The sequence below is a fragment of the Schistocerca gregaria genome, chromosome 1 (genome assembly GCF_023897955.1).
Source record: "Schistocerca gregaria isolate iqSchGreg1 chromosome 1, iqSchGreg1.2, whole genome shotgun sequence".
Lineage (NCBI taxonomy): Eukaryota > Metazoa > Arthropoda > Insecta > Orthoptera > Acrididae > Schistocerca > Schistocerca gregaria.
This window is the reverse complement of record NC_064920.1, coordinates 308,023,280-308,048,839: the sequence shown is the minus strand read 5'-3', so window position 1 is coordinate 308,048,839 and position 25,560 is coordinate 308,023,280. Positions and strand designations below refer to the sequence as shown.

Genomic DNA, 25,560 nt, shown 5'->3' with positions numbered 1-25,560 from the left:
TATTTATTGTAGCTCCAGTTAAGGAGCTCTTCTGTTCCTGACGTTTTGTCCAGGACTACGCTGAACATCCTCAGAGTTGCTCCTCCGCTTGTGATGAAGGTGGCCTGCATTACCTCTTCGTTTCTTGTCCTTGGTGTCGAAGTACTGGCTGAAAAGTGCAACTGCTGCCTAGTGTAAATGATGTATCCAGCAGATGCACATTTGTGTTTCACAGTCTTTTACTTTCGCTGTTCACAAACACCCAATGTTACACAGTTATAAGGCCAGTGCAGTGTTGTTTTAACTTTCCATAAGCCTCATTAATAGGTTGCAGGCAAAAATCCACATACTGCTACAATAGTTTACTGTTGAACATCTATGAACAGTAAAAAAACGTAATCACATAATCCACAGTTCTTTCGGAATAATCAAGTTTGTATGGAACAGACACACAGCCTATTGGTATAATATGTATTTCACTGTTAAGTTGATGCATTGTTGTCGTTCTAACCAACACAGGTTCCTCGTCTGAAACTCAGTTGTGGACTGACTGTCTAGGGACCAAAAATTGGGCTCTTATCTATCTTCACTATAATAGGTACTGAAACTTCACATTGTTCAATGTTTAATTTATAGAAATTACAGTTAAAACTTAACTCAGATGGCAAAACAAGAGGGGAATTAAAACTATCCCGGCTTGCTTTGTCACACACTGAGTCTTGCTGACAGACTGGTCAGACGTCCGAGAGTGACATAAATATTGTAGGAAAGGTGGCATGGTCTTCGGTGAAGGATAAATGCCCTCCTCTGTCAACATGTGGGGTATACAAAAGTCCGTGTATGTGTGGTAAAGTTTATATTGAAAATACCAAGAGGGGCATAAACACACGCCTAAAAGAGCACAAACGTCTTTGCTGTCTAGGGAAAATAGAGAAATCAACTGTAGCAGAGCATGCTCTTCAGTCAGGAAACCATGAAGTGAAGTTTTCTGAAACAGAAATTGTATCTACAACATCAAATTATTATCCACAACTGTGTAGAGGAGCCATCGGAATTTATAAGCATCAGGATAATTTTAGTAGGAAAGAGGAGGCAGTGAAACTTAGCAACATATGGACAGTGGCTCTGCAGAATCGCTAGACAGTTTTATCTTCGACAAGACGACAATCGATAGTAGGAAAGAGGAGGCAATGAATCTTAGCGACATGTGGACAGTGGCTCTGCAGAATCGCTAGACAGTTTTATCTTCGACAAGACGACAATCGATAGTCAAGTTTTATCTCTGACAAGGATTATTTCTGCTCATCACGTGTTACTTTGACCATGCCCTCTTTCGTACAGTATTTATGTCACTATCAGACGTCCAACCAGTCAGTCGACAAGACTCAGTGGAAGAGCAACTCTGAGGATGTCCAGCGCAGTCCTGGACAAAATGTCAGGAACAGAAGAGTTTCATGGACCAAGACTTTACATCCCAAAAGGTTTACCAGCAGCTAATTAATAATCAGCCCTATGGTGTGAGTGTGAGGTTACTCAAACTTGAAAACCTCCACATGCATATCACATGCACTCTGTTAGGACAGATACTTTCTTTGTATAGGAAATGCTTGACCTTTTTCAGGGACATAACAATTCTGCACCTGGTATTGGAAACCAAGATATCCACATCAGAGATTGTAGCAGAACCATGCAAGCCTTTTATTTAAGCCCTCCACTCAGTTCCAAACCATAACATTGGGATTAATTCTGAGTGTGATGTTGCAAAGACTGAACCAATCGTCCACATAGTGTGCAAGGCTAGCGGTCTTCACCAAGTTCACCCATCCCCCTTAAAGATCTGAATATGGTGTAACTATGTCATCAGGTGGTATTTGTGTCTATATAAGCTAGAATTAGAGGCATATTGCACCTAGTGTGTTCAGTATCTGCCAGCACAACCTTCTCCATGTCTCAGATGAGACCTTTCAGGAAACATACCATGTTCACACTGCCCTTCCATCCTGACCTGCCAGCTGTTTTCCTGAGGGGCTTCATCACTTGTGTAATAGTGGAGTTCTCACTATCAAGCGTATTAACCTTCTGTGTTTGTCTGAACTTGGTGGGAGAATTAGACACTAGCTCACCAGATGAGGCATATTGTGTTGACTCAGATGTGCTGTCAACAGTGGGCAGTACCTTGTATCTGTTTTTAAGCCATAAGGGAATAATTGCCCAGCCTGTACCCACATCCATCTCATGTCCAGAAATTTGCAAACCTACTACTGCCGGTCATTTACCATAGTAATGATGGACTAACCAGGTCATGCGCATCAGAACACAGCTTCGTCTGTATGTATGAGGGGCTCCAGAGGTACCGTAGCTTTTACCACTGTGGTCTCTAATGTCACTGCAACAAAGTTTAGCAGCTTAATACCTTTTGACTGTAGCTCATATACATGCAAGCTGTATGTAGACAACAGTCAGTTTCAGTAGTGTCTGCACACAACAGACAGCTCCTGTTTCCTGCTATACATCAGAGACTAACTCCAAGGAATCTGCAACAGTAGTAGATCGAACTACAAAACTTTTGTGCTGTTGATGCCATAAAGCTTCTTCTTCTTCTTCTTCTCCTCCTCCTCCTCCTCCTCCTCCTCCTCCTTTAGTGCTTATCTCTTATGACAGGTTTTGACTGGAGGCTCTTGATCGTGTTGTTCTGAGCATTTTCCTTCATCTGTTTGTTTGTTTCTTTGTGCATTTCCAATGTCATCTTTGTACCTCTTCCTCTCATTCCTTTCACTTTTCACTCTATAACTTTTTGTTGCCAACAATTTCTGTGCAGTACATATCTCAGCTAAGATTTTTTCATCTTCATGATCACTTCCAATAATATTCTTTCTTCCAGTATTTTCTGCATTACTTCTTCATTCTTAAGTCTAGCAGGCCAGTTTACATTAAGTATTCTTCTTCATAGTCACATTTCAAAATTGCTAAATATCTTCCCTCTTTTGTTTTAGCTGTCCATGATTCACTGCTGTAAAACACTAGACAAACATTTAGCAAATCTTTTCCTTATCTCCATTGGAATTCTTCTGGCTATTAGTAGCTGCCTCACCTTTTCAAATACTCTCTTTCCCATCGATATCCTTCTCCTTATTTCTTCTGCACAGCTTCCATTCCATGTAATTAAACTCCTCAGGTACAGGAATGATGATAATTGTTCTTTCTCTTTTCCGTCTAGGAATACATTAACAGGAGCTTCCTTCTTCCTTAGTCTCATCAGTTTTTTCCCCCTTTATTTGACTTCATTCAGTGCTTACTATTTATGAACTACCTTTCTGTTATACAGTTTTATGTTAGCCTGGAGCAGTTACAGACACCAGTAAGGTCTCCAACAAATTTTTCGTCAGTGTTTTTTGTTATTTTATCTTCTCTATCATATGGGCAGCAACTGATACTAACAGCCTTGACCAGGCTTTGACACAATGCACTATAGCTTGCAGGACTCCACAAAATTTGCTCCAAGGAGAAGCTTGCACATTGAAACCAACACACTTTAATTACAAAAAGTAATTGCACATGTATTAATTGTTTTTGATGTACTTATCATGACAAGAACATTTAATGCAACCAATTGTTTATGAAAGGCTTTGTGGTTATATTAATTGTGCTTCCTGTTTTTTATATTAACTTGTGTAAGGGAAGATAAGAGAATTTCTTTTTATGGTTTTTATATATATATAAAACAAACAAACAAAAGACCACTGTCCGTGGCTGCAGAGGCCAGACTGCAAGCAGCTGTACATTATGGGAGAAGGAATCTGCATGGTGGGGGTAAGGAGGAGGCTGGGGTGGGGGGTACAGTACGGTAGCAGTGGGGGATGGTAAAGTGCTACTTGTGGGACCTAAAGGGACGAGGTAGAGAGAGGGTAGGACAGGTAGGTGCAATTGAGTCGGTAGGCGGAAGGTAGGGGAGAGGAAGGAGGGTGGAGTGTAAAAGGAGAGATGTAAAAAGACTGTGGGCACATTGGTGGAATAGAGGGCTGTGTAGTGCTGGGATGGGAACAGGCAAGGGGATAGGTGGGTGAAGGACAACGACTAATGAAGGTTGAGCCCAGGACGGCTACAGGAATGTAGGATATATTGCAGGGACAGTTCCCACTTCTGCCATTCAGGAAAGCTGGATCAAGGGTGAGAACATCCTATCCACATTCCTCCAGGATCTCAACACCTTCTCCCCCATTCACTTCACCTGGTCCGCCTCAACCCAACATTCCATCTTCCCGATGTTGATCTCCGGCTCATCAGTACCTCTGTTCGTATCAAACCTACCAACTACCAGCAGTACCTCCATTTCGACAGCTGCCACCCATTCTATATCAAGGAGTTCGTTCCTCACAGTTTAGCCACCCATGGCTGTTGCATTTTCAGTGATGAGCAGTCTGTCTCAAAACATACCAAGGGTCTCAATGGAACATTCAAAGACTGTAATTATCCTCCCAATCCTGTACAGAAACAGATCTACCGTGCCTTATCTCTCCAGTCACCTGCCCCCTCCCAGAGTCTGACTGTCTGGCCTCAGAAGAGCATTCCACTCAGTACTCAGTGCCACCCAGGACTGGAGCAACTGAATCACATTCTCTGACAGAGTTTGGATTACCTCTCGTTATGCCTTGAAATGAGAAATGTCCTATCCACTATCCTTCCTACCCCTCCCACTATGGTATTCTGTCGCCTACCAAACCTACACAATATCCTCATTCGTACTTACACAACCCCTGCTTGCAACCCATTATCTCATAGGTCATACCCCTGTAATAGATCTGAATGCATGCCCTGTCCAAACATCCTCCCACCACTGCCTACTCCAGTCCAGTCACAAGCATCACCTATCCCATCCAAGGTAGGGCCACCTGTGAAACTAGTCATGTGACCTAGAACCTCAGCTGCAACCACTGTGCTGCATTCTATGTGGTCATGACAGTCAACAAGCTGTCTGTTCGCATGAATGGCCATTGACAAACTTTTGCCAAGAGACAGTTGGATCACCCTGTTACTGACGATACTGCTCACTTCAGTGACTACTTCACCAGCCTGCACCATCTGGATCTCTCCTACCAACACTAGTTTTTCTGAATTCACAGGTGGTAATACTTACTGCAATATATCCCATGTTTCAGCAACATCCTGTGGCCTCAATCTTCTCTAGTCCCTCTCCTTCACCTACCTATCCCCTTCCCTGCTCCCACTCCAGCAATTCACAGCCCTCTGTTTCCCCAATGCACCCACAGTCTCCCCCCTCCCCTCACCCCCTCCACCTTCCGTCTAACCTCCCGACTGCGCCTAGCTGCCCTACCTTCCCTGCAAAATGGTTCAAATGGCTCCGAGGACTATGGGACTCAACATCTGAGGTCATCAGTCCCCTAGAACTTAGAACTACTTAAACTTAACTAACCTAAGGACATCACACACAGCCATGCCCTAGGCAGGATTCGAACCTGCGACCGTAGCGGTCGCGTGGTTCCAGACCTTCTCTGCACCTCTACATTTTCATAACATTGTTTTTATCCAGCTTGAATTTCCCATTGTATTTTTATCATATGTTTTCATTTGGTGAGGTGTCTGTCAGTTATGGTTTAAGGCTTTCAAACATATTGCAGTAAAAGTGTTGGGACGTTTCACTGATTGTTGCAGTGCATACAGCGAGATACTTTCTCTTATTTCATGATTGTGGTAAACAGATTCTGTGGAAACATAAATAAGTCATTATGAAATTAAGAGTAAAAGATCATTTCCTGGAAGTTAAAGTCTCTATCTTGAATGAGTTATTACAACGTGTGTAAAAAAAAAAAACAGATGACAGAATGAATTTTTATTCTGAGTTTCTGAGCTGTTACTCTTTGAAAGAAGAAAAGATTCAGCAGACATGAAGGACAGTGGTGGCTTTGTTTCCATTGGTTGAACTGTGTGAAGCTACATTTGTTCTCAGGCATGGATAAAATAATTATATACTATCCATTTTTCTGTTGTTTAATGAAGTCCATGTCCTCCCAAATTTAAAGCAAGTACATCCTTTATGATTTGTGCACAAAGTTTCCACTCTAATAGATCAAAAGTCTTTAGTTGAGATATAATTGCTCTGGGCTGACATCTGACATGAAGATTCTAGTTTTGTCAAAATTTGTAACACTTTTTTAATTTTGTACTGGGATTTTTACTTTTGAAGAATATGTATTACGGTTGTAATATTGGAATATGAATGATTAATATCTTGAACTAGAGTATAATAACCCCATGATTTCAGATACAAATTCTTAAATTTCTTAATCCGTTTAATTTGTTTCAGTTTAAAAAGTAACAAAAGTCGGGCAGCTTTATTATCTCGCCTCCTTGATACTTGGACACTTCTACAAGATACGGATCAGGCTGTACTTGTGGAAGCAGTGGAACAGCTGATGGTGAATGTGGACTTAAGTTCGGCCACTTTGAGAACACTTCAAGAAGCAACAGAGAAACTCAAAACATGTCCAGATTTCTCTAAACTTCATACAATGATTCTTGTGGAGAACAAGTTTCTTTCACTTTATTCAAGGTCAGTGTATTTTCCTCTGTACTTTCTCACTTTTTGTGTCAGTAAATATTTATAAAATAAAGAGAAAAATCATTTTTGTGTATAGTTCAGGAAGCAAGTAGATGGTTTAATAGTAAAGAAAATTAAAAAATTAGTTCAATATTTTTGAAATGTTTGAGATTTGCCAGTGACTGTAACAGGAATACTGAAAGAGATTTTTTATTCACTTGATCAATTACAGCCCTGATTTTGTATGAATTGCACTTATCTTGAATCTCATGGTCTGATTTGTCGTATTGTATTGTCGTTGGGTTGCAAAGTGGCCATCAGACTCTCAATGTATCTCTGAAGCATTGTCCATTTTATTAGCTCAATGCCAATAACATCATTCCAGAGGTCACAAACAGAGGTAGGATCAGCCAAAGTGCTAATAATGCATATGACTAAATTTATATCATGATTAAATGTTTTGTTTGGGTTTTTCTGTGTGTTGGTAAGATTAGTTTCATCTTCAATTTGTGCTGTTAACTTGTCTGTGAAAAAGACACACTTAAAACACTGTTACAGCGTAGGCAACTGTAGCATTGATCGGGGCAGTGTGGTATCATCATCTTTCAATCTAAAATAGTCATTTGCAAATGAAGCACTTTCTTTTTTTTTCAAATCATTCAATTTTTCTGTATCTTGGGTTTTTTAGAAACTTGTAGTACCAGTATATCAGCAACAAGTTCATTATCATCAGCCTCCTGAAAATTATTTTAATTATGTGGTGTTTTATAGTAGTCTCTGGCTTGCTATCACTATCTGCAGATTCCAGTGCATTTGCAGTTGTAGAAGGATCCTCACTGTCAGACAGACATTCTTCACAAGTCATCACTTTATGTTGTCCATTTTTAAAATACAATGAAGACTCCATTACAACACTTGAACTAGCAGAAAAAACTAGAAGAAAGCAGAATGAAGGAAACACTAATTTATCATCATTCGAGTGTGGTGGGAGCATTACTATGCATGTATGCAAACAAAATTTATTCATGTATTACTTACATATTTATTAGTAACAAACTGAACTAAACAGTATAATCTTCAAAGCTTATAGAAGCACTATATTTTTTTATGTTTGAGTGTTCTTGCCTGCAACTGCCAATTATCACCATTAAGAGAGAGCAATGCATGCCACACTGACAGTGCTACACAGAGCAACACATATTGTCACGTCATCAGCTCATAGTGCATTCTGATAGTAGATCTTTTCTGTTACCCTCAGTTACAATACCCTTACATAAGGCAGTTTCCACTTTTAAACATCAAGGACAACAATGTAAAGAGGTTTTCAGTGGTACTAAGCCTCAGTCGTACAGTATTTTTTGAAGGAATACACCATCATTTGACTGAGTATTTCCTGTGTGCAAACTAGATTTTGATTTTGATGCCATTGAGTACAGTGATCTTAGATCAGAAACATATTTTGCAGGACGACATATTATTTCATGCCAATATACTCAATAATGTTCTTAGACTATTAATATAATTTTGCTGTGCACTGTGCAGGATAACATATTACTGTACAGGCACATAGCTGCGAAAATCAGCCCAAGGCAGGTAAACACAAGTCTTGTGCTGAATAGTGTATATATCCATCCTGCACAGTACACTGCAAAATCATGTTAATGGTCTAAGAACATTGTATTCGATAATGATGTGAAATAATATGTCACCCAGCACAGTACACAGCAAAATATGTTAATGATCTAAAATCATTGTACTCAATAATGGCATGAAAGCCAAAATCTAGATGGTATGCAGGAAATATAAGGAAATATACAATCAATGATGATGTAAATAAAATAGAAAGAAACTTCCACATGGGAAAAATATATTAAAAACAAAGATTCCAAGACTTACCAAGCGGGAAAGCGCCGGCAGACAGGCACATGAACAAAACACACAAACACACACACAGAATTACTAGCTTTCGCAACCGATGGTTGCTTCTTCAGGAAGGAGAGGGAAAGACGAAAGTATGTGGGTTTTAAGGGAGAGGGTAAGGAGTCATTCCAATCCCGGGAGCGGAAAGACTTCCCTTAGGGGAAAAAAAGGACAGGTGTACACTCGCGCACACACACACACACACATATCCATCCGCACATACACAGACACAAGCATGTCTGCTTACCCTCTCCCTTAAAACCCACATCCTTTCGTCTTTCCCTCTCCTTCCTGAAGAAGCAACCATTGGTTGCGAAAGCTAGTAATTCTGTGTGTGTGTGTGTTTGTGTGTTTTGTTCATGTGCCTGTCTGCCGGCGCTTTCCCGCTTGGTAAGTCTTGGAATCTTTGTTTTGAAATATACAATCAGGTGGCTGTGTATTCCTTAAAGAAAGAAAGAAAGAAATATAAAGAAAGTTGGAACTGTGCTTTGCACATCTGCAAAGCTGCACAGTGAGCATTTAAAATTATTAAATGACTTGAACAAGGAACTAAAAGAATCCTTTGATGGTCTACAGGTGCTACAAATTCACACCTGTAATTAGCACAATTGCACATATTTGTGGCACTTTCAAAACAGGTACATCTGAAATTAACTGGGAAGTTGTGTCATTTTGGAGAGTGCTTTATTATTTATTTCATGACTTACCTGCATGGAGGTTACAATACACTGAGATAACTGGATCTTCATCCTTTCGTATGTTATTTATGGAACAAGATAGGTTGAAAATGCCCATGCAGCTGAAACAGCTGTGGAAATTCTCGAATATATTTGAACTTACATTACTGAGATGAAGTAGTCTTAAACCGTTCCTCAGTCATACAGTGTGAGAATTGTTTCTGAAGTTGTAAATGGCAAATTTGATAGCTCCGAAACTGACATTCTTCAGTTCAATAGCATGTTTGTTGAAACTATTTTTACTCAGTTCTCAGAACAATATCTCTATGGCTCTATTTCTGTATGGTTAATAATGTAATCTTGTGAACATTTTGATATAGTGGGTTGTGAAACTAGATGTCTTAAAAAGCAAAAACTCATCTTTAATGAAAATCGACTTGAAGGCTGTAAAGAATCTTATTATGGCAAGACAGTTCAATCTGGATTTTGCTACAAGAAGTGCACTAAACCAAATTAAGAATTTATGTGAAAAAGAAATATTGTCGCTAAAGGAAAATGTGAACATGCAATTTTGGTGTACTAGAGGTGTTGCGAGAAAGGTCACCCCCTCAAATGCAGCTTAAAACATATGTGATTTCCTGCTTGAATCCAGAACTCATGTTAAACCATGAAGTAGCTCAAAGAATATGGACAGCATGTCTTGAAACTTTGGTATCAAATGGAAGAATGTTGGGTTCAAAGACAGATGGTGACAAACTTGTGTTTGTGGAGATTTCGAGAGAAAAAAAGAAATCTTACAAAAGAAGTGAAAATTATCTTGATAAATCCTGGATTCATATAATCAAATTATTTTCAAAGCCAGGCACAAATTTCCAACATTTTGTACAAATTATGTTAATGATGTCACATGAAAATGCTTCTGTTGGACAAGGCTTTTCTGTAAAATATGAAATTATAGTTGAAAATGAAACAGAGAGGAAAAAAAGCCTCATTGCTTGAAGATACATGTGTGACACAGTCCAGGACGCTAATAGAGTTGACAATTTCGACATCGAGAAAAGTCTTATATATTGTTTTTACAGTGCACATTCTTGGTATGAATAATAATGAGAAGAAAAGTGAAAGAGAGAAAGACGAACGATTGTTGAACAAATGAAAGAAACAAAAAGAACAAATATCTTGAGTGAAGCCCCAAACCCTTCAGCAGAGATAGAAGACTCAAAGAAATTATTTATTCACTTTTATTACGATAAGTTTATAGAGGTTGTTCCCTTTAATCAAAATGTAATTTTATATGTATATTTGTAAAAACAGGATTTTTGACTTGTTGTTTGATATTTTCTACTGCCTGTAAGTCAGGACACAATATTTTATAAATATTTTAATTCATATCTGTGATTTATACAACTAAAGAAATATGTTATAATTAATTATGGATCTTCTAATAATTAACAGTACATAATTTTGAAAACAAAGGATATTTTACTGTCAAACTTAATAAAATAGTAACCTGGAAAAAAAATTGACTGGAAAATTCTGGAGTGAATTTGAAACCGACTAATCACTGAATACCCTGTACTGAAGATGTTACACTAAAGCTTGCATGTTTGCAGCAGGTACCACAAGTTTGATATTAATTAGGTTTGCTTGATCACGTTGTTAAAAACTGCAGGTATCAGTTTCTCTAATTCCTTATTTGCTGCTACCAGATCTTGAAGTTTTAATATTCATAATTAAAACAGCATCAAAATAACTCCATTATTTTTCAAAGTAGGTGAGAGCTAGAGATCAGAAATGGAGTGAGTATGAGGTTGATGTTGAGGGTCGCATACATTAGAAATCAAGTTACTGTTGGTGTCACTGCTATACCGACTTCCTTCCTTCCCACAATAATTCCTCAAGTATGATGAGTATGAGAATGGTGACACTGTGGTCACTTCCTACTCATTGACTTGTTCTGTTACTGGAGCTTTAAGAGTGTAAGGGCAGTCATGACTTATCATAGGAGTTGAATGTACAATTTCATTTTTGTTAAGGAGCATTTTCATCGTGAAAGGACCAGTTTGTGGGATAGATGATCTTTAACAAGGCTGGTTCTTGTGAGACTGTGGAGGGAGTAAGACAAAAACTAAGTGATGGAGTGAATACAATTGCAAATGTTCTCCAATAGGGGAAGAGTGATGTCTGAAGAAGATAAGTGCTATAGTCCATGCTTCAGACAACCTTTTTGTGCAGTACATTCAAAGTGGTTGTATTCTTGCTTATTCCACCTTCACCATAAGAAAACATAGTATTCTGTCACACAAAAACTAAACACAGAGTAACATTACTGTTTCGTCCCTGTGACCAAAAAATGGGCTATTTGTGTATTATTTTGGTCATGGCAACTTGTGTTTATGAGCTAACAGTGAGTTATGTAGCTTATTAACTTCTGTTACGTTTTTGAAAAGTGCAGTAAATTTATTGTAATAATTAATCACCATTTAGAAAACACACCTCATCCCCATGTCCTGTTTTCTTGTACTGTCGTCATGTACTTGGTAATGTGTCATAGGTGTGTGTGTATGTCAGTGTACTTGTCAGATATTCCCTGAATAAAGTTTCAACATTAAATTAAATTCACGGTAGTGTTTAAAATGTGTGTGTAAACAGATCAATATTCACTATTACCAGTCAGTTACTATATTGGTATATAATGATAATCATGCCCAGTGGTTGTATATGGAGCAGCAGTCAACGAGTCCTCAGTTATCCTGTGGACTTGTGTACTCTATCTCCTTTCTACGCTGATATAGCCCACTTTTATCCAACATCAGACTGAAATGCAGAGTTTTCAGTTAAATGGACACTAGAGGAGACTAACAAATCGAGTCATTGAACGTATGGAGGCAGCAAGTTTGGAAACGGCGTTTTAGGACCCACTGATGAGATTAAAGCAAGTAAACAGAGCTCATTTCTAATGTCCAGTGAGAGCATCCCACACAAACAAAAGGAATGCTGTCTCTGCTCTTGTGACACACTGTTCCAGTCCCTTTAAATGATACTTTTATGCCTAACTAGTCTATGAGCTCTGAAGAGCTGATGCATCCTCTAGGCTATGTTAGTTTAGGCTTGCTATATGCTCATAAAAAGCTCTTCAGAAAATTTAGCGTGTTGCTGACAAATGTACTTAACCCCAAATCTGGCACATGAAAGGTAAATTTACTATGTGTAAGTCTTTCCAAGTACAATTGTGCAAAAAATTGTACAGTTACAATTGCACCAAAACTAAAATTTCAGAAGTAAGGATTGTAACAATGGCATTTACAAAGTTAAATTAACTGATATTAATTACACTCCAGAATCTGAAAGTTGATAAGGAATACGAAATTTATTTAAGGACCTAATCAAGAATGTTACTTTGAATTGAGAATTGTTGACAGAGAGAAAAGTGACACTACAGGTCTCAGAGTTGTGCATTGTACAGCAGAAATAACTGTCAAATTTTGAACAACATTGTAAATCAAACAAAACACAGAACAGGGATCACTGTTTTATTAAAAAGAAACGTAAACACTCTTCTTCAATGGTTTTAAAGGAGACATCAGTTGAATGGTGACTATTTGTAACATAGCTGATGACATTACTGAAAGTTGTCTATGATTTTGTGTTTATCATAGGCAGAGTAGCAGCAAATTCTAACTGTATTGTTTCTTTTGATTATTTTGTTTTATAGAGTGATATATGTCGAGTTTAGCCTTTGATTGTGAGCGAGGCAGGAAACTGCACAGAACCAAGATAGTGACTAGGTATGTCAGTTGTTACTGCAACACAAAGACATGAAATGAGTGAGGAATATTTCTCTCATTGAGATTTATAGGCTATGATCTCATTTTGTTGAAGTTACATGCCTTAAAGTTCATCTGATTTAGCCTGCAATGTTGCTTGTGCCCCAGTGATCTTTTGTTGGGAATCATACATTCAGTATCCTTGTGAAAATGCAGGGTATTTTAAAAAGGTACATTCAGTTTCACAAGAGTGATTATTCTACATGAATGAAGATAGAAACTTGATGTAAATTTCAACTTGCAACTACAAAGTTTTTATCATGCAATATTACAAAAGTATATTTCTCACAAACATGCACATACAGTCTTGGTGACCTTTTTACAATTATGCAATTATGTTTATTATAAAAGCTTTCATCAACCTTTCACAAAAGTTCAGTATGCATTACAAACATGCAGATCATAGTCAAAGTGTGTGTGTGTGTGTGTGTGTGTGTGTGTGTGTGTGTGTGTGTGTGCGTGTGCTCCATCTCTGATGAAGGCCTTGTTGTTCAAAAGCTCATTTTCTGACAGTCTTTTTGTTGTGTCTGACTGCAACTCAGCATCTCTACTTTATGATGAGTAGCAGCTATCTTTTTCATAATATTGTTACAATTATGAAAATGATAGATTGCTACTCACCATAAAGATGACATGTAGAGTTGCAGACATGAATGAGCAAACGAGCTGGCTGCACCAGGGAAATGCCAACTGGTAACCACAGCAGCATATGGCTAGAGCTAAGATAAACATTTAGTTTCCATGTGTAAAGTAAAATTCACCTTAGGTTTCTATCTTCGTAAAGAAGACAGAGTCTTGTTAAAATGGATGAATGTTTCTGAAACACTGGTATTTTCACAATAAAACTCTTGTACTTCACCACTTTGTGGTATTTATTGAAAATGGCCACACTACAGAAATCTGAGTTGTAGGCCTAAATGTAAGTGCTCATATGATCATATGTAAATTGCTATATGAGAAATGATAAAGTTCTCTCTCTCTCTCTCTCTCTCTCTCTCTCTCTCTCTCTCTCTCTCTCTGCTTTACTACTTTACTACAGCTTCATACCCATCCTCCTCCTCCTCCTCCTACTACTACTAATTTGTCATAGATTATTATTGCCTGTGATGCTGAGTCATATTGTGAACTCATATTCAGTAATAATTGTTGACAGTCGTAACGCCCAGGACCTGTCACCACATGATATAATATTTCTGAGCTTGCTGTGTGAAGCCCACTACATGATGCCAAGTGGAACACGTCCTTCTGAAGCAACTGAAAGTGATTCTAGTGAAGAGTTCTACAGCCCTGCTGGTAGTCCTCGTGATAGTCCACACCATACAAAAAAACAGCTTGCAACGTCTCTTACAGTTAGTGTGGATATGTTTGATGGCAGCTGTGAACAAGATGTCCTCAATACACAACTTGTCCTATTAACCGGAGGTTGTTCCGTGTACACTCCACATATTGTACACATAACTTCAGTTGAGGATGGTGTTTATCTGCTGTTTATAATTGAGGTAAGAAGTACAGAAAATACATTTAATGCACAAGAATTATATGCTCTTTTGTCCTTATATCCAGTTGTTCATCTTTAGTTATAAGATAAATGTTAATATTCAGTGTTAAATTTCAGTTTCTGCAACTAATTTCTTAATTTTCATAACCTTTGTGATTTCGTTTAAAATAGATCTTCATAGTTTATGTATGACATTAGTGTTCTTCGCATATGTAAAGTGCTCTGTTTTCCCATTGTTCAAGGGCCAAAGTGCTAGTTATTCATCCCGTATCTGTGTACTTTAGATGTATAGTTTGATACACCAATGTGTTTTTTGGGTATTTTTGTTTCCATTGTGTGTGTGTTTTTTAATTAAAATACCATAGATGTAAGTGAGTGCTGCACTGAAAAGCTCCACTTCAGTAATAAACCTGGAAACACACAAAATAGTGGTTCTGACAGTTTACTGGGCCCCAACAACAAATGTTTTAAATTTCTGTAAGCAACTAGACAGGGTACTGATGAGACTTGGTAGAAACAATTGTTACATAATTGTATATGGAGATTTCAATATGGATTTCATCTTGATTAGTCCTGCTCAAGGTCACTTAGAATTGCTGATGTCCACCTTTAGCTTGATCCTCGCAACATTATTCCCACAAAGAGCAGAAGGGCATATGTAACAGCAACTGACTATTAATGTCCAAAACATGTTTCAAGGTTTGTCTGACCCAGATGATCAGATGTCAGAAAGAGAGAGTCCTCATCAATTAACTAAAAAGGGAATCATACAATTTCGCACACTCATAAATGCTGACAAAATTACACTCTTGATGGAGAATTTACAGAATGAACAATGGGAAGAAATTCATTAAGTGAACACAGTAATGAGTAATTAAATTCTTTCCTAAAAATATTCCTACAACTTTTCGAACCAGTTCCCCTTTACAATTGGGTATGAACAATACAGTGGAAATAGAAAGAAATGGTTCTCTAAAATGAAAGTACCTTGTGCCAGAAAGAGAAGGCTTCACATACTGCAGAGAACTAGCTTTAATGAAAAACTAAAAGGACACTACAGATAAAACTCCATTTTGTTTTACAATGGTGTCAAAAAAGCAAAAATTGTGTCACCCTGGATGCCTCGTTGTGGCCGGTTATTGTGCCCCCACTGGGAGAATCTCTGCTCTCACAAACCAGCACCTTCAAAATTTAAAATTATAATAATAAAATAAAGGAAATTTGCAGTATTATGCATGAAATGAATATACACAGAAAGGCAAATGATATTGACAGTAACAGTAAACCAAATCATATTAAATTTAAATCATTGGTTACTAAATCAGTGAATTCCCTCTAACTATAGGTGAAGACACACACACACACACACACACACACACACACACACATACACACATATGCAGTGCATACACCACCAGTAGACATAAGTTTCACCAACTCATTGCTCTCTTAGGGAGCTCACAAAAGTCACTAAAAGCTGTAACTATTCTGGCTATAATGGTATTTCAACCTAAGTACTAAAATTTTGTGCTGACTTGGTAATGCCATTTTTGAACTACCTTTGGAACCAAATTACACCCTCTCATACAACTCTATATAAGTTGTGTGTTAAACTCTGACCTTGATTATGTTACTAGTGGATAATTTTAGTCAAAATTATTTGTTCTTTCTTGAATAGAATGTAACAATATTATGAGAAAAAAAGTTGCTACTCACCATATAATGGAGATGCTGAGTCGCAGATAGGCACAGCAAAAAGACTCACAATTATTGCTTTTGGCCATTAAGACCTTTCACGCGTGCGCTCTCTCTCTCTCCCTCCCTCTCTCTCTCTCTCTCTCTCTCTCTCTCTCTCTCTCTCTCTCTCTCTCTCTCTCTCTCTCTCTCTCTCACACACACACACACACACACACACACACACACACACGACTGCAGTCTCAACGATAGCGTTGTGCTACAGGTTAGACTGAGGGCAGGGTAGAGGTGGGGAACTGGGGGGGGGGGGGGGGTAGCAGAAAAGGGAAAACGAGGGAAATAAAAAGACTGGGTATGGTGGTCGAATGATGGTTGTGTAGTGCTGGAATGGGAACAAGGAAGGGGCTGGATGGGTGAGGACAGTGACTAATGAAGGTTGAGGCCAGGAGGGTTACAGGAATGTAGGATGTACGAGGTGCTATCCAAAATTTTTTGTTGAAAACCTTACCTTTGGATTAATGGTCACTATTACCCTTGAAGAAGTTCCCATCCGCACGTACACACCGGACCCAGTGCTTCTGCCACTGGTCAAACATTTTCTAGAAATCCTGTTCTTTGAGGGTGTTTATCACCACCAGCAATGCTGTTTAAATCCTCTCTAGAGTGTCAAACTGACGGCCTTTCAGCACGAGTTTCAGATTTGGGAATAGCATGAAGTCGCAAGATGCCAAATCTGACGAGTACGGTGGGTGGGGCACAACTGCCATGTTGTTCCTTGCCGAAAAGGTCCTGGTGAGCAAGGTCATATGACAGGGTGCGTTGTCATGATGCAGCAACCAGTTCCCTTGATGCCAATGTTCGGGCCGTCGTCTCTGCACGTTTTCGCAGAGCTGTTTCAAAATGTCACAGTAGTATGCCGAATTCACTGTTTTGTTGGGTGGGAATCTGGGTCATAACTGTAAATCTAGTTGAATCATTGCAAGGGTCTCCGTAGCACTTTTCCCGAGATTTGCACAGAATTCGATAAGCACACGCTGGTCTGTTTGCGGATCCATCGTAAAATTGCCACATACCAAACTCAGGAAATCAAGTGTGGACACGCAACACGTCCTCCCAGCTGAATGCCACTACACACACTGACTCATCGGATATGCAGTTCTCGCCACCCAACAGTGCAAAGATCTACTACTCCTACTTTCCAGATGGCAGCACCAGTCCCGAAAATTTTGGATTCCGTCTCGTATTACATGGAAAGTTCCCACCTGCACAATTCAGAAAAGCTGGTGTTGGTGGAAAGGATCCATATGGCACAGGCACTGAAGCAGTCATTGAAATGAAGGATATCATGTTAGGCAGCGTGTTCATCAACAGGGTGGTCCACTTGTTTCTTGGCCACAGTTTGTTGGTGATCATTCACCTGGAAAGACAGTTTGTTGGTTGTCATGCCTACATAGAATTTAGCACATGGTTGTAGCTTAGCTTGTAGACCACATGACTGGTTCCACAGGTAGCCCTGCCTTTGATGGGATAGGAGACGTTAGTGACTGGACTGGAGGATGTGTGGGACAGATCTTGCATCTTGGTCTATTACTGCGGTATGACCCATGAGGTAAGGGGTTGGCAGCAGGGGTTGTGTGAGGATGGATGAGTATATTGTCTAGGTTCAGTGAACGACAGAATACCACTGTGCTTCACAGCCTGTACCATATGAATCCTTCCCACCAACACCAGCTTTTCTAAATTGCACAGTTGGGAACTTTCCCTGCAATATATCCTACATTCCCATAACCATTCTGGCCTCAACCTTCATTAGTCACTGTCCTCACCCATCCAGCTCCTTCCCTGTTCTCATTCCAGCACTACACAGCTGTCATTCCGTCACCACACCCAGTCTTTTTATTTCTCTCCTTGTGGAGTCTGTACAACCCCAAATACAGGGTTTTAACTGCCTGCACCCCTGGTTACTGGAGAGGCCCAGAGTGATTTTAGGTTTGGTGCGGTACAAGAGAGAGATCACACTCCTGCCACCATTTTTAATGCAACATTTTCTGGTATTTTATATGAGCACCACGATTATGTAACTGTTTTTACAGATAGTTTGAGACACGGGGATTCCGTTGGTTGCTCTATTGTTATTCCAAATTGTGTCCTCAAGGTCTGACTGCCTGTTTTTGATGCAGAAATGTCTGCAAGCTTACAGGCGCTGGAGCAGATGAGACATTCTCCCCATCCTAAATTTCTTGTCTGTTCCAACTCCTTCACTCATTGTGGTGTTTGTATCCAAGATGCCCTCTTCCAACTATGTCGACTGGGGAAGGTGGTGGCTTTCTACTGGGTTCCAGGGCAAGTCCGCATTGCTGGGAACGAAAGGGAAGATCTCGCAGCCAAGGTGGCGTGTCTTGATCTGTAAGTATTTCAGTGTGCCATCCCCCTGCACGCACTCACCTTGCTGTTGAGCTCATTAGTCATGCGTCGGTGGGAAGATGAGTGGCTGGAAATGACTGACAGTAAGCTCCATTTAGTCAAGCCCACAACACATGTGTGGTGTACTTCCTTCCAACCCTGTAGACGGGATGAGGTTCTCCTCACTCGTCTTTGGGTAGGCCATAGTCCTATGATGTGTGGCTTCCTGCTCCAGTGAGAGGACCCTCTAATGTGTGGTGCTTGTGGTGTCCAGATCACTGTGCACCACGTTTTATTGGATTGCGTTTTATTTTCTGACCAGCGGGCCGCAGCTGACTTGCTGGCGGATCTGCCATCTCTTTTAGGAAATATTCCCACAAATGTGGTTAAAGTTTTAAAGTTCTGTGACTTGTCCAATGATTTTATCAAGATTTTAGGGATAGGGTCTTAATTTGTTCACAGGGTGACGTGCTCGCCCATGTTTTATGTAAGTGGCCAGCCAATGACAATTTCCTGTGGCATTCTTGATGCTCAGTTTTTGCTTTCTTTACGTTTTATTTTCTTCTACAGCATTTTCATTCTTTCTTTGTGTGTATGCTTAGATTTTGCTAAGTCTGTCCATATTCATTTCTTCTAATGTGTGTCAGGGCGCTGATGACCTCAACAATGAGTGCCCGTAAGCCCCAACTCTTACACTAGTTCTCTCCTTTTCCACCTCTCCCCTGCCCCCAGGGTAACATGCAGCACTTCCCTGTCAGTCAGCCCCCACCATACTATCACTCTCCTTTCCTGGTCCAGCCTCCTCCTTACACCAACCCAGTTGCCACTCCCATCGTGCACTAGTGCTTCTGCTTGCAGTGTGGTTTCAGCTGCCTGAGACTGCTGTTCTGTGTGTGTGTGTGTGTGTGTGTGTGTGTGTGTGTGTGTGTGTGTGTGTGTGTGTGTGTGTGTGTGTGCACGTGTGCATTAGACCTTAACGGCCAAAAGCTGTAATTGTGAGAGTCTTTTGGCTGTGCCTAACTGCGACTCAGCATCTCCGCTATATGGTGAGAAGCAACTTTCCTTCTCGTAATGTTATTTGTTCTTCCCTGAAATATACCTTAATCAGCCTACAAAAAATGAATTGTAAACCATATCAGTTACCTCAAACAAAAATGCAGTTGAGTCATAGTGAGGTAAAATTATAGGTCATCAACAAATAGGAGATACATTTTAGTAAGCAAGGAAATAAATACAAAATTTCAAAAGTGTTTAATTCTCTCTCCATTATCTGTTCCACAAAAAAGGCTATTGGATCACCTTTTCACTGTATTGTTGATTAGACACTTTACCATGAGAGAGTAACTAACCAGTGAATCACTCGCTCACATTAAAAGTTACAAAATTAAACTATATGGTTCTGGGCAAAGCAATATTTAAAGTAACCAAGGAAATTAATCTACAGTCCTATTTACTTTCACAGATGTCTCATAAACAAAAGTACACACAAATGAACATGCACTTGCTACACATTAGCAAACAGTGAAATTCTAAACAAAAGTTAATAATTTAATTTGAGTGTTGACTAATATTGCATTTAGGTCAATGGCTAGCTTCTCTTGAAATTCAGATTCTGTTGCAAGATTTGGCAAAAGTAAAAACTGTAACCTGTTTGTAACTAGACCCAATTGCTAAATGGTTTTTCCAGATAATACAAATATCTGATAGCCTTTGTTAAGAAATATGATAGTTTTTAATTATAATGCTAAGATAAGTCTTAGGATTTGTGCCAGCAACCTATCATGTGTAACAAGACTTTGATCAATAACAGTCTGTACACACATGTAAATTCAACTTTCCAATTTATTGAGAAAAGAATGCAAAATAAATACTGGCCCATCCAATTTACAATACTAAATAAAACAGTCTGCTGCCTAGAGGCGGCAAATTCAAAGTGCTGCATTGGTGCCATCAAATATTATATGGTTTTAACCTCAACATATACATGGCTCACACATAGCTTTTTTTCTAATAAATAAATGCCGTGGAGCACTATTTAAACATTCCACATCTGTGCCAATGGAGCCAAAATCCATGTGGTACTCTTAATTCCTTGTAGGTGTATAAATTTCAGCCTCATATCCAAGACTACTGACTGGTGCTGTATCCTCAGTTAGTGCATTCTCCAAATCCCTTCCATCTTTTCCATTGACCCACTTTTGCTTCATTTATATGGCGGGTCTTTCCTCCAGCTTTTCTTCTTTTGTCATTACAGTTCTAACTATCGATCATATACATAGACCCATAAACTATTCAGTTGTTTTATAGCTAAAAAACATGTATAGAAATTTTTCATACGCACTTTAGAAGTCATAAATAAACATTAATAATGGCCATGTGTACACAAAATATAGGTAAAACATTATTTATAAACAATTGAAAACTACAAATGACCTAAAATGTTGGCATTAGAACCAATCAATGAGTCTGAAGTCTATCTCCTGAAAGACTGTGGTATGTGATGGTAATCCCCATTTACAAAAATTGAGATAAGCCCGTGACCTCTAATTATAGACCCATCTTTCTTCTTTTCTTTTTCATATGTTTTCAAAATCATTTGAGGATGGAGCATACAACAGAATATTGAATCACTTCTGAGAGTACTCACAGGGGGCTCGTCACTCTTTGGTGGGTTCGTGGTTGGCTACCAAGGGGTCCCAGCCTTTGTAGCATCTTTCCTTGTCTATACTGCATGTTTATCGTCTTGCTGTTCTTTTTCCTCTCCTTTCGGGAACATGTCTGGACTGTTTTTGGAAATGTATTCTGCATTTTCGGTTGCTAGTATCAGAATACTCTCCACTATTTTTGTTCCTTTTTTATTTCTTTGTTCGTCTTCTCCTGTCACTTATCCACTTTGGTGTTTGAGGCTCCTCATTTTCTTCTTCCTCCCTGTGTGCTCCTGAAGTCTGGCCCATTGTCTGACGTGTAACAGGTGACTGGGTAACAGGTAATTCCCAGCCCCAGGTTGACAGGTAGGGTTTGCACGTACCCCCTGGTACACGTCAGCTGCTACTTTCCCAAATTGCCGATTGCTCCCTATGTCAGGTGTTCAGGAGGTGTGACCTGAGGTGTGGACAATCACCGAAGGTGGTGTGCCCCCTTCTGAAGGGCGCCCCCAATTGGAAGGAGCACGCCATCAGAGACGCTAGCAATCATGGGGGACTTTCTCACAATGAGCCAATCATCTTCATAATCAGCAACTATGAAATATAAAGGGAATGAGGCTAACATTTCAAAGACACTCCCAGCTGCACTACGGTTCCACATGGTTTCACATACTGAAGACAGTCAGTCCTTTGCTGTGATAAATCTTTTTATTATTCAGAAAGGTGTTGATGCAATTTCTGACCCTGTGAAATCCTGCTCTCGTTTATGCAATGGCACTTTGCTTTTGGAGAGCACAAACTCTGCTTGCAGCTTCACTCCTCCATGGCTATCCTGTTTGTGTTGAGGCCCATCAAACGCTGAATTATTCCTGTGGAGTTATTTACAGTAGGCTGATCGATGTTCTGACCGAGGCAGAAATCCAAACGTACCTCCCTGATCAGGGTGTCATTGCAGTCCATTGGGTGATGAAAAAAGTAGATGTCTCCTTCGTGCCCACACACACACACACACACACACACACACACACACACACACACTCTCTCTCTCTCTCTCTCTCTCTCTCTCTGTCTGTCTCTCTCTCTCACACACTTTTGATAGAGTGGTTCTTCCGTCAAAGATCAAAGCAGGTTACGAAGTTATCACAGTCAGAGTGTGTAATCTGAACCCTATGCGTGGCTACCATTATCATCATTACAACCACAGTTGAGAGTCCTGTCGACACCAAGCCAAATGTGTGACCTGTGGGAGGGATGTTCACGAAGACAATTGTCTGCCTCCTCCTCCCCTCCACATCAGCTACAATGGCGACCATGCTGCCACCTCCCGCGATTGTCCCATGTATCTCGATGAGCAGGCTGTCCAGGAGATCTGGTTGAAGGAAGATGTGCCTTACCCAGTTGCTTGCAACCTCGAGGGACATGGCCACACAGACATGTGACCTCAAATTTAGCACCAATGTTGTGAAGTCGCCCAGCATCCTGTCTCCTCCTCTAGCTGTGCAACACTTCACCAAAATTTCACCTCACGGGGCAAAGCTAGCAGCTACACAACTGGTAGGCTGGAAAGAACAAAAGTAATACCCTCGTGAAGACTTCCTACGTCCCTCCTGCCAACCAACATCGAGTCTTCCTCTGTCAACCAGGAAAGGCTCCAAGAAGTCAAACGAAGGGACACAGTCTTCTCCTTTGCCAACTCAGCCTCTTCTACGATGTCGTCATGTGATACCCTTGCTCAGCCAATCTTTGTATCGTTGGTGCGCACCACCAACCGCTTTTGTGCCCTGGACTGTGCAGGATGACAGAAGAAGAATGCCAACTTCAAGGAGCAGGATCCTCCTGCCTCTGTGTCTTGTAGCAATGAGTCTTTGAAGGCTGTCACTCAGCAGCTGCTGAGGTGACAGCACTTCCTTTTTTCCTCTTCGTGACTCTCCTCCGATTCATCAAATTCGATTTAAGGTTGCTCTTAGAATCTCTGCCTTCAGGAAACAAAATTGTGTCCTCATGACGCTTTGAGCTCTCACATTTCTCTGCAGACTGTTTTTATCTTCCCACCGATGATGGCTTATCATGTGGGCGCCATGCTGCTCATATGGGATCATGTTCATGGTCAAACCATCTCCCTGATTACCCACCTGCATAAGCTGGAGGAAGTTTGCCTTGGTGACTTCGAATGATGGAGGGATGTAAATGGTACAAAGGGAAAAGATCATGTGAGGAAGGAAAAGGTTAACTGCAGCAGCTTGCAGGTGGACAATAAGGGGATGGGTTGACCATGAACATGATCCCATATGAGCAACATGGCGCCCACACGAGATGCCATTGTCGGTGGGAAGGTCAAAATGGTCCGCAGAGAAATGTGAGAGCTCAAAGTGTCATGAGGATGCAGTTTTATTTCCTGAAGGCAGAGATTCTAAGAGTAACCATAAATCCTCTTTGATGGATCGGAGGAGAGACACGAAGAGGAAAAAAGGAAGTGCTGTCACCTCAGCAGCTGCTGAGTGCCAGCCTTCAAAGACTCATGATGCTTTGAGCTCTCACATTTATCTGCGGACCATTTTGACCTTCCCACCAACAATGGCATCTCATGTGGGCGCCATGCTGCTCATATGGGATCATGTTCATGGTCAACCCATCTCCCAGATTACCCACCTGCAAGCTGTTGCAGTTCACCTTTTCCTTCCTCACTTGATCTTTTCCCTTTGTACCATTTACATCCCTCCATCATTCGATGTCACCAGGGCAGACTTCCTCCAGCTTATTGGGCAGCTACCTCACCCCTTTCTGCTGCTGCGTACCATTCCCTTTGGGGTTCTCTCAGAACCTGTCCGAGAGGTGCCCTCTTGGCTAACCTTCTCAATAAACTTAACCTCTTCTGCCTTAACACAGGAGCACCCACATTCCTTTCAGGCTCTAAGCCCACCTATTCCCATTTGGACCTATCCTCCTGCACAGTCCAGCATGCCCATCGTCTCGAGTGGTCCGTTCTCTCTGACACATACTCGAGCGACCATTCCCGTGTGCTATGCATTTGCTGACTCCTACCCCACCTACATGCACACTTAAATGGCAGCTTACTGAGGCCGACTGTAGGCTCTACTCCTTCATGGTAATCTTCGAAAGACAACATTTCCCCAGTTGTGATGACAGGTAGAATATCTTACAAACGCTGTTGTTACCACTGCAGAATGTTCTGCTTCTCGCACTTCCTCTTTACCATGCCTTGTCCCAGTCTCTTGGTGGATGGGAGCCATGCCCTGATACAATTCACACTCAGAGATATGCTCTCGGCGTTTGTAACCATTATCCTATAATGGCAAACTGCATCCATGATAAATATTTGCATGTACATTCTCATTGCATTCTTCGGGTTAACTAAAAAGCTAGGTGGATTTCATTCACTAGTACTTTTAACAGTTCCACTCCCTCTTTCATTGTTTTTGGGCCAACCTTCGATGGCACTCCGGGACCAATATCCATTAGCCAATTTCTGGTCTGACAGTAGCAGACCCTATTGCTATCTCTAACACCTTGGGCTGCCATTTGATGAAGATTTCGAGCTCCTTCCACTATCACCCTGCCCTCCTCCATTGGAAACAAATGAAGGAGGCTCGGACGATACCCTCCTCTTCTCAGAATCATGAGTGCTACAGTGCTGACTTTACTACAGGGGAACTAGATCATGCCCTCACTTCATTCCGATACTCCACCCCAAAGCTAGATGATGTTCACATTCAGATACGTTGCAGAACATTTCTCTTGCAGGTAAGCACTTTCTGCTTCATACGTACAACCACATCTGGGCAGAGGTCACATTTCCCAGACGCTGGTGTGCAGCTAGTGTCATACCCATTCCTAAGCCTGGTAAGGACAAACACCTTCCTCCTAGCTACTGCCCAATTTCTCTCATCAGCTGTGTTTGTAAAGTGATGGAACATATGGTTCATGCCTGGCTGGTATGGTGGCTCGAGTCTCGCAGTTTACTAACCATTGCACAGTGTGGATTTTGAGCACGCCGTTCTGCAGTTGACCATCTCGTCACTTTGTCCACCAGTGTCATGGATGGTTTCCTGTGGAATTCCCAGACTATAGCCGTGTTTTTCGACTTGAAGAAAGCCTGTGACACCTGTCGGAGGACTGTTAACCTCCATACTCTCCACAGCTGGGGCTTCCCTGGTTGCCTGCTCTGTTTCTTTCAGGAATTTTTAAAAGACTGAGTTTCTCAAGGTACATGTGGGTTCTGCCTCGTCGGACATCTTTATCCAATAAAACAGTGTGCCTCAGGGTTCTGTCCTGAGCATTGTCCTCTTTGCTATTGCCATAACTCCATAATGACCTGTCTCCCACTGGGCATCTCCAGCTC

The 25,560-nt window shown here is 40.6% G+C and overlaps 1 protein-coding gene across 1 annotated transcript in view; it reads left to right on the top strand.

The window, feature by feature from the left end:
- LOC126343008 (Hermansky-Pudlak syndrome 1 protein homolog) overlaps window positions 1-25,560 on the top strand; it is a 232,838-nt gene that overhangs the window by 24,116 nt on the left and 183,162 nt on the right. Inside the window, exons 4-5 of the mRNA XM_050001904.1 lie at window positions 6,302-6,547; window positions 14,113-14,458. Coding sequence (XP_049857861.1) covers window positions 6,302-6,547; window positions 14,113-14,458 — 592 coding nt within the window. The remainder of the gene's footprint in view (window positions 1-6,301; window positions 6,548-14,112; window positions 14,459-25,560) is intronic.